The sequence below is a fragment of the Echinops telfairi genome, unplaced genomic scaffold (genome assembly GCF_000313985.2).
Source record: "Echinops telfairi isolate 266 unplaced genomic scaffold, ASM31398v2 ScPeMD7_23;HRSCAF=83, whole genome shotgun sequence".
NCBI classification, from domain to species: domain Eukaryota; kingdom Metazoa; phylum Chordata; class Mammalia; order Afrosoricida; family Tenrecidae; genus Echinops; species Echinops telfairi.
The window spans coordinates 81765262-81775623 of record NW_022103920.1 but is presented as its reverse complement, the minus strand read 5'-3'; the positions used below and the strand labels follow the sequence as shown (position 1 = coordinate 81775623).

The 10362-nt window shown below is 47.7% G+C and overlaps 1 protein-coding gene across 2 annotated transcripts in view; it reads left to right on the top strand.

The window, feature by feature from the left end:
* The window catches only part of GSDME (gasdermin E), a 99205-nt gene that overhangs the window by 8624 nt on the left and 80219 nt on the right, over positions 1-10362 (top strand). For both annotated transcript variants that reach the window (XM_045288803.1, XM_045288802.1), the window contains exon 3: positions 5312-5504. In XM_045288803.1, coding sequence (XP_045144738.1) covers positions 5312-5504 — 193 coding nt within the window. The remainder of the gene's footprint in view (positions 1-5311; positions 5505-10362) is intronic.

The window sequence follows — 10362 nt, the reverse complement described above, 5'->3', positions numbered from 1 at the left end:
TGTGGGTCATGACCCCTTTGGTGGTCAAATGACCCTTTCCCAGTGGTTGCCTGATTCATAAACAGTAGCAAAATTACAGTTATGAAGTAGCAACGAAAATAATTTTATGGTTGGGGGTCACCACACTGTGAGAAACTGTATTAAAGGGTGGCGGCATTAGGAAGGTTGAGAACCACTGCTCTAAGGGAAGGGGACCTCTGGCCGCTCTCGGGGGAGGGGAAGTCCATCACTCAGCCTCTTTATAGTTCTCCTCAGGGCTCCTTGGGGTCTCTCAGGGCCTCTCTCTGTCCCCTGTCTGTGCTTGCTTGCCTCTTTACCTGATCTGTTCTTTTTTTTCCTTAAAATGTTTTATTGTCATATAATTCAATAGTTCAGTCACACTAAAAAGAGTTGAGCAATCATCGCCACAATCAATTTTAGAACATTGTCTTATGTCTTGTACTCATTGTTATTGACTCCCCATTTCCCCCCAACCTCCCTGTCATACCCCTAAGAGACCATTAATCCAGTTACTGTCTTTATAAATTGATCTAGCCTGGGTTTCTTTTTTTCCCTGTTACTTACTCTTTTTTGATATTTTCTTTTCACATCTCAAAAGTGGTTAGGGTTAAGACACACTCTGCACTGATGTGGCCCCTCAACAAGAGTGCACTTACATCCACAGGGTTAGGGGTTAGTACTCACAACGCAACACAATTTTGGGGGGGATACAATTCAATCCATAAGAGCGGTCAAACAACAAAAATGTAGAATTAGATTGTTTATTATGGTAGAACATTTGTAAAATAGAGAGATAAAGAAGAAAAATTGTTTTGAATCAACAGAACTCTACCTTTAAGTGTTAATATCCAGTAACACTTATAGTTTCTTTTCTAGGTATCTAATATTTTAAAAGGAAAGTGGGAATATATTAAGTATACTTTTACATAATGATTTCCTTTTTATTTAGCCTTATATAAGCTTTCCTCCATAGGTTTAAATATTTTAAAATCCAATCTTAACAAATGCAGTATTCTGTTGTGTATTATTCAATTGTTCAGTCATTCTAATTTAGGGTTTGACAAATAAAATGGTCATGAACATTTACATTTAATAAGTAAATAAATAAATCATTTAATAAATAAAATAGACATTATATTTATAGCTTATTTATTTGACCTCATGCAATCATCTTTGTGTAGATTCCTGGAGATGGACTTCCTGGGCTAGTGGTTGGGAACTTTCTGAAGACTTTGGTCCTCGCTGCTGCACGACTCTTCGGAAGCTGGCGATGTGTGACAGTATTTTCAATTCAGGACTGTTGGGCTAAAGGGCATCTGAGTCCTCTTTCCGGCCCTAGGTCTCTAATTCTGACATCTTCTCTACTAAAAGAGAAGAGCGACAGGGTGATGTTTCATGTTTACAGGCAATCCCCAAGCTCGACTGCAGGCAGCTCTTCCTGCCATTGCGTTCTTCAACCAGGCTCATTCTCGGCACTGCTTCGTTAGCACTGGGGAGTATATCGCTTTGCATCCTATGCTCTGTTCTTCTGGTAGACTGTTGTTGATGGTGAAATGTCTGGATGGGAGCAGAGGCCATTGAAAAGCCGATGTTACTGCTCTGTGCTACCAGACTGCCCTTTCCAGGTGTCCTGAAAGATAGCAAAGGCTGCCCGAATTAGATCAGCCACTGCAGATGGGGAAGGCCCAGCTGCTCTGTTCATCAGAGGTCCAACCCTCTCCCCTGGATACCGTGCCCTGTTGTCGCTAGCGCTGTTGCAAAGAGGACAACATGGCGTCTTTTCTTTGTCTTCTTAAGAGTTGCTGCAGGATGCTTCAGCTTCGCTGCTTTGGGGCACACACAGCAGTGCAGTGTGTGGGTGTTGCCCAGAAAGGTGGAGTTTGGGTGTGTTGTTGGTTGTTGGCAATCCCAGGCACAGCATGGTGATGTCCTCAGTTACTCTCTTGCACCAACAGCAGATGAAGACTTGATGTAAAAGTTAATACAAGTAATGTCTTTTTGGAGGTGAAACTAGGCTGGCTTTTCAGAACATATAGCTAAAACTCATTGTGGTGCCCAACTTAGGGACAGAGTTTCCAGGGGTGGTAAGAAACCCAATGAAGCCAGAACTGTGTTCCCGAAGGTAGAGTTTACCTCTGGCTAACACGTTGCTGAAGCCAGGACTATCCTACTTGTCAGGACGTGGTGCCCTGGTCTGCACCCAGTGGCCAGAAGGAGCACTTGCCACGTGCTAGGCTTTACTGTACATTTTTTACATATATCAACTTGCAGTTAACTCCCCCAGGTAGATCCTATGCATTATGCCCAAGTTACATATGAGAATCAGGAGGTTCAGGGAGATGCATGCTACTTAGGGCCTCATAACTGATAACAGTGTTGTTAGTAGTTGTCCCTGAGTGGTTCCCACTCAAGAACAGAATGCTGCCTAATCCCGTGCCACCTTCATGGGCTTTGTTTTTTGAGTCCATTGTCCTGGCTATTGTGCTAAGCATGGAGTGTTTCCGTCGTTTTTGTTGACCCACTAATAAGCATGCTCTTCTGGTCTAGTGATTTGTTTTTCCTGGGGCTGTGCCCATCCTGTTTCTAAGGGTGATTCTGGCAAGTGAGGTATAACAGAAGGAAATAGGTCTAAATATAGGCATGTACATATGTAAATATATTTATATATAGCAATAGGGAAGTAGATCTATGCACATATATTTATATGTTAAGTATTAAGGTAGCAGACGGATATTGGGCCTCTATTCAAGTCCTCCCTCAATGCAAGAACACTTGGTTCTAATAGCCTGGCATTCTGTGATGCTCACCTTCCCAACACAATCGCTGAAGACAAAATAGTTGCATATGGAAATGTGGTGAAGAAAGCTGATGGTGCCTTGCTATCAAAAGATATAGCGTCTGGGGTCTTAAAGCCTTGAAGATAAACAAGGGGCCATCTAGCTGAGAAGCAACAAAGCCCACATGGAGGAAGCACATCAGCCTGTGTGATTATGAGCTGGTGATGGGATCAGGTATCAGACATCAAAGACCCAGAACAAATAATCATATCAATGTGAATGAAAAGAGTTTGGAATGGAGACCCAAAGTCCATCTGTAGACAATTGGACATCCCTTTACAGAAGGGTCAGAAGGAAGAGACGAGACAGTCTGGGTGCAGTATAGCAGCAATGAAACATACAACTTTCCTCTAGTTCTTTAATGCATCCTTCCCCCACCCCACTATCATGACCCCAATTCTATCTTACAAATCAGCTAGACCAGAGCACGTACACTGGTATAGATATGAGCTGGAAACACAGGGAATCCAGGACATATAAACCCCTCAGGAACAAGAATGAGAGTAGCGATACCAGGAGGGTAAGTGGAAGATGGGGGGAGAATGGGGGAACTGATCACAATGGTCTACATATAACCCCCTCCCAGGGGGACGGACAGCTGAAGAGTGGGTGATGAGAGACAGCGGTTGATGTAAGACATGAACAAAAATGTTTATAAATTATCAAGGGTTCATGAGGGAGGGAGAGTTGGGGAGGTGGAAAATGAGCTGATAGCAAGGGCTCAAGTAGAAAGAAAATGGATTGAATATGATGATGGCAACAAGTGTACAAATGTGCTTGCACAACAGATGGATGGATGGATTGTGATGAGAGCTGTAGGAGCCCCCAATAGAACAATTAAAGAAGAAGAAGAAGGAAACGGTGCCTAGTTCTGGGGCAGTCTCACTGGCTGGTGCCTAGTTCTGGGGCAGTCTCACTGGCTTCGGTACGTCTGAGCTCATAGTAGGGCTATAATTTTGTACTCTGGACCATTACTGTATCCTGCCTTGAAAACATTTCCCAAAGTGCTTGTCATCCGGAGGAGGAGGTTGCTAGAAAAGGATTTTAATCGCAATATTTTTTAAAGCTGTGTGTGTGTGTGTACATGTTTGGGGGAGGTGGAGAGATGGCTCGTCTTGTAAAGTGCCGAAATAATAAGTGGCGATTAATTCTCACGAATCCTGGTTGGGCAGTGGGCTTTTTAGATGAGAGTGAAAGAAATATGGGTGTTGAGGACGGGAGGGGGTACTTAGGAAACTGAGTGGATAGAAAGAAGTCTTTCAGACACCAGGTCGATTTGAATCTGACAATGGAATGCAATTGAGAATCAAGGAAAACCTGAGGTCAAGGTCATGACAGAGTCCCAGCGTGGAAAGCCTAGCTAACTCAAACTCAAGGATGGTGACAAAGATGACTTTGACGAGGGTATTTGGTTGGCTACAAACCCCAGAAAGGTTGAAACCTGGAGCCACGTGAAAAAGCTGTCGCTCAGGTATGAGGCCATCAGAAATTTACCTTTGAGGTTCTGTTGAAAGGGGAAGACCTGGAAGGAAATGTAGTAGCAATCACCCCCGTGTGGCCAGAAGAGGAGCCTGGCAGTTCCTAGGGGTGGGGTGGGAGGTCAGGAGGCATCACCATGGGGGCAGGGAAGCCAGGCTGGAGAGGGTTTATGTATTACAGGATGATGGGGGGAGGGAGGGCAGGTCCATCTATCTTATCAGCAAGACAGAGATAAGGAATTGCATGAATTGTTGACTAGGGAGAGGTCACATTTGGAAAAATGAGTGTGGCAGGCATTTGTGGGCATGGAGATAGTCAGTGGAGACTAGAGGAACGTTCTACCAGATGGGTGGGTGGGAAGAGAATGGACCCAGGAGCAGGGCAAGGGGCAGGCCTGCCAAATGCTGCGTGCTGGGATCCACAGGGCAGGGACCGCTGTGTCCTCCTCCTCCTGCAGTGCCATTCAGGCACACTGGGACCTGTGAGAGCTGGAACCTACGTGGGGAAGGAAAACATAACCATTTCCCACGGCTAGGGAGGTGGCAAAATGATGCTCGTCATGGACAGAAAGCATGTGGCATGGGCTGAGAATAGGCAGTCCCACCGAACTTGCCTCTCACAGGTTTTGTAGTGGTTCCTTTGCAATGGCCCCCCAATTTCTTCACTTAAGAGTGGTCAAACACGCGTTCGCCTTGGAATGCCTCACTCACCTGTGCTCGGGCTGCAGGGACCTTTCTAATGTGTATTGGAATAAACCTTTTTTTTTTTTTTTAAAGCAAGCGTTCCCATCCAGCCCCTGTGCGAGACTCATCCTGTGCACCCAGATAGCTCGCGAGGGTGGTGGCACCATTTCATCTGGCGTGTGCAGGCAGCGTGGCTGCCGACTTGCCAGCTTCACCACCGAGGGTCTCCCCAGCGTTGGGAACGAGGCCACCTGAGGCTCAGGGCAGCGGTGTCCACCATCACTCGATTCCTCTGCTGGTCTCTCATTCCAGTGGTCATGGAGTCGGATTTCGTGAACTACGAGGGCAATTTCAAAAACCACGTGACGGGGACCATCGAGACGGCTCTTGGGAAGGTCAAGCTGAATGTCGGAGGCACAGGTCTCGTGGAGAGCCAGTCTTCGTTCGGAGCCCTGCGGAAGCAGGAGGTGGACCTGCAGCAGCTCATCCGAGACGCTGCCGAGAGGTAATGAGAATTCTGTTTGGCATTTTCGGATTCTGACACATTTTGCACTTAAATGGCGAGCAGTCAGACCTTTGCTACAAGGGTGGCCGCTATGGGAACTTCGCCCATCAGCAGACATTTATTGAATGCCACAGTGCTGACAGTATGGGGAGCACGTCTTGAATGTGGACTTTCTTGCCCATTCTCGGCGTAAGGATGAGGCGCGGGAAGCACTTTGAAAGGCTCTTCCTGCGACGGAGTGATGTGCTTTTTCCCACGGTGCCCACCAGTGGCTGGGAGTCAGTTCTAACTCATGCTGACCCCGTGTGTAGCAGAGAGTAGCACTGGGCTCTGTAGGGTCCCCCTTTTACCTTGCAATAGCATTTCATCGTAAACATGTAGTATGCTATGAGTGTTCAACAGAGCTTGATCCGTTTTTCAAAGGTTATGCTTTGTACTGAGCTCCTCTTTTGATCTGCTTCATAGATAAACATACTTATTTCTTAATCAGTTGGTCCTCTGTATAAGGAAACAGCAGCAAATCCATGTCCAAAGTATAACATGTCCTATGATAATGATAATTACTAAATGCCACTTATTTTCCAGAGTCTGGCAACGTCTTCCCTGACTCTGACTCCTAGTGAACTTATCTAGGGTATCCAAGGCTTTGCAAATCTTGATGGGAGCAGACAGCCTCCTCTTTCTCCTGTGGAATGCTTGGTGGGTTTGATACTTCCCCAACCACCACCAGGGCTCCTTCCTAGGAACCGCAGAAGTGGTAAACAGGGGTGCTCTGCACCCACATGATGCTGCTCGCAGCTCCGCGCAAGGCACCGAGACGTGGGACAGAGGGGAGAGGACACCGAGACATAGGCCCTCGCTTTCTGCCTGAGTGCCCGGCTGGGTTTTCGGTGGCTGGCTTTTTCTGGGTGCCTCGGGCAGATGCAGACCTCTGATCTCTCAGTTAACAGCGGGTGCGCTCACCATTGGCATCCCTCAGGGGCTCCATGTGAAGTCCAGAAAATGCCCATAGTGGAAATGCTGTCTCCTGCATTTTTAAATGCTAACCCCAGAAGCAGGAACGTGACAGCGCCTTCCAGCTCGTGATCATTTTCTGACTTACGAAAGGAATAGGACGAGGAAAGGGCTTCAGGGAAAGCTGTTTTTAACTCTGAAGCCGCACTTATTTACGGGATAGGCTTTCCACCAAGACCTTTTGCCTTGGAATGTTGTTGGGAGCTACCTTTAGGTTGGAGCCTGAGTCCTAGCGGCCGCATATGTAGCAAACCCAGTTCGACAGGGTAGAACGGCTTCCCAGGGCTATCTTGGCTGTAATCTTTATGGAAGCAATTCACCGAGGTTTGCTTCCACACAGCTGATCATTATTTTTATCTTATACTTATTCAACGTTCAATGCATCATTTCCGTGAGTAGCTACTATGTGCCAGGCCCTGGTGGCGCTGTGGGTTACGGGTTAGATACTACCTTCAAGGTTGGGCATCCAAACCTACCAGCTGTTCTGTCTGCTCCCATAAGGCATCAGCAGGCCTGAGCCGGCCTCACAGGGTCCCGAGGAGCTGGGATCCACGCAGTGGCAGTGGGTTTGGAGAGGGCATACTGCCCCAGGTTTCGTGTCCTCGGATGTTGTCGTGAGCAGAATACTAAAATACCTGCCTTACATCTTCACGGAGACAGATGCCAAATATATAACTAAGCAACCGGTTGACAGGGACCAGGAGTATGGGCAATGAGAGGGCAGGGGAGGGGGGAGAATCAGGTTCCAGAATGGGGAAGATGACTTTAAACAGCATGGTCAGAGGAGGTATTAGGGAGAAGTTGCACTAGGGCACGGATGAGCAGTGGGATGGGGATGAAAATTCGGATATCCTGAGCAAGAGTGTTGTGGGCAGAGGCCAGTGTGGCTGGCCAGGCGTGAGCCATGGTGTGGGGAAACCCGCCCCTCACATTATCCCGGGTTCGGTAAGCACAACTGTATGGTTATGATATATAAAGGTTATAGTAAAATCATAGAGAATAAGAGAGTTAGAAGAGAAGGTGCAATAAAGGCGTCAGACACATTTCATAGTAGCATGCTCACCTCCTGGAGGGCCATGACCTCACCAGCCAGGTCCACACACAGCACGGGCAGAGAGGGCAGGTAAAGGCAGGCATACGTCACAGGAAGGCGTTGTACTATAGGTAATATAGTAATGGGAGGGGGAGTATCTAGGGGTGTACACGTTTTAGGAAGAGGAGGGGATTAAGGGTACACATGTGGCAAGATGGGCGGATCCTAGATTCATGACAGCAGCCTAACTTTGATTGTCCTTGAGCTGGAGACTTGATTTATTCTAAGCTTTCAGGGGAAGCAATCCACTGTTCCTAACAGCAGGGAGTGAGCCCCACCTACGTGGGACAGACAATGGTGTCTGCTTGCTCTGGATGGCTGGTGCCTTCAGGCAGATAACTTGACAATCATTTCCCATTAGTTGCAAGCTGTGTCCTAGGTCTGACTTATATATTTGGGGGGAGATGAGCTGGGGAACAGTATTTTTATATCCCACGCCAGGGGAGGAACAGGAGGGAGAGGTGGCGAGCCCAGAGGGGACAGGGACTAGGCACCTGGTTATCAGGAGCCTCACTGGTCTCTGGAAGGATTTTTCACTCTCACTCAGAATAAGACGGGAGCCAGTGGAGGAATTTAAGCCGGGAAGGGCTGTATCTGGCTTATTTTTTTGGAGGGAGCCTTCTGGTGGCTGGTTGAGGAGAGAGAGGATGGGCAGAGGCAGGGAGTCCAACCAGAAGGCTATCACAGCCAATCCTGACAGGGATGATATTTCAGTGTGCGCAGTGACATATGTGCATTTTCACATGTTGTGCAACCACCCTGCTTCCTTTTGAAAATGAAAAGGCAAGTTTAAATAAATTCCGAGAACTCGCCTATCTTCACATATGACGGCCCCGTCTCCTCTCTCCTAGCGTTGGTAGGATCATGGGCAATGTCACCTCAGTGCTCATCAGATGGAATTCTGTGGGGAAACAAGCCAATGGGGGGGTGGGGGAGACAAGGAAAAAACAAAATGAACGAATAAATAAAATGAAGATAAAACTGATTCATATCCTGCATTCGGAGAGGGGGTTTTTGTACTGACATTGAGAATGTTTGGACTACGGTGGCCTTAAACCCCTTCGATTCTCCAGTAACCTCTAGTGCTTCATCGAGTGAGAAGCCCAGGGAGTGTGTTTAGCGCCTGGGCACGTTCCAGAACTGCAGATGGCACTGCGTGATGACTCCCGCCAGGCTTCGTGGACGTCGGGGAAGGTGAAGCTCACTCAGCGAGTGTCAGGAGGAAGGGGCCACCTCCTTCCTCGGGCTGTCTCCATCATTCTTTCCCTTTCTCGGAACTTCTCTCCTCTGCTAGAGAGGCATATCCTTTCTCTACTTCCCTACTTGGCACTAGAAGAGCTTTTGTTGTTTATCCAAAGCGAAATCTTAACATGCCCTGGTGTTTCCTGTTTTAAATCCCCTTTCTAGTGAGTGGGGTTTGGCGGGTGGGGGGCAGGAGGACTGAGAGAATTCAGGGCCCTTGACAGCTTAGCCCTGTTCCCCCATCGCCTTCTTTCTATTTTAAGATGCACAGCTTGGCAGTGCTCTATAACCGCATTTTGTGATAGGATTCTCAAATACGCCTCCTGATTCAGGTGGGGACGATGTTGCCTAGAGGAAGCATGTGGGGAGAGGTCAGCGCAGGGAGTCAGGAGGAAGCATTCAGAAGAGGGAAGGAAGCTAGAGCCAACTGACCCTGGTGGGCAGACGGGGAGAGGAGCTGGTGGAGGGTGCACCTACTGTGTGCTGTGTGCATGCCATCTCGTTCATTCTCCACGCCGGATTCCTGTACACTTGCAGGAACCAGCTTCTGCACAGTCACACCGCTCTGTTTGGGTGACGGGACTGGGCTCCAACCCAGGAGTTTCTGGCTCCAAAGCGCCTGTTCTTGCCTCTAAATCGTGCTTGAAATGAGTGTGAAGATAAGAAACGGGCTGAGATAAAAGTAGCTAAAATTGTACCACAGCATGTAAAGACAGAGGTGTGAATCGTCTCCCCCAGTGAGGGTACCTTGGCGTGTCGTAGCGCATGCACCGTCCCAAGAAGGAAGCCGTGGAGACCCACGCCTGCTCTCTGAAGCCCAGACGCGGGAGGAGTTCCCTGGAAAGGCTGTCCAGAAATCCTGTTAATTGTAGAGGTGATTTGGGGAAGACAGAGAGGATACGAGGAGCATAGAAATGAAATTCATCAAAGCCTAGAAAACTAAAAAGGGGTCGTGTCGCAGAGGGAGCTCCTTCTTTGTTATGTTGGTGAAGGTGAGCCATAGGTGAAGGGGGGGAAGGGAAGACCCTCCCAGTCTTGGGATAGAGACCATGTAAGGCTGACGTTGTTATGGCAGCCTAGGGTAATTAACTTATTCAGCCTATCTGCCTATCTTTGGACTTACACACGAGAACTGATAAGGCAAGGTACTGTTTGATATATTGGTGGCCTTGGGAGTGGTAATTAGTGATGTTTCAGGACTGTATGTTCTCCAGGAGCCATTTGCAGTCCATCATTTTTTTTAAATCATTTTATTGGGGGCTCAGTCCGTCCACCCATCCATTGTGTCAAGCACATTTGTACATTTGTTGCCATCATCATTCTCAAAACATTTGCCTTCTACTTGAGCCCTTAATATCAGCTCCTCATTTTCCATTATTTTAATTTCAGGTATTTTCGATGAGTTTTCATTTGCATACAAGGTACCCTAGCCTTAGATTCAGAGTATGAAGTCTGTCTGAATGGTGTGCGCATCTCAAAAGCAAACTTCACCCATCCTCGAGCAAGCGA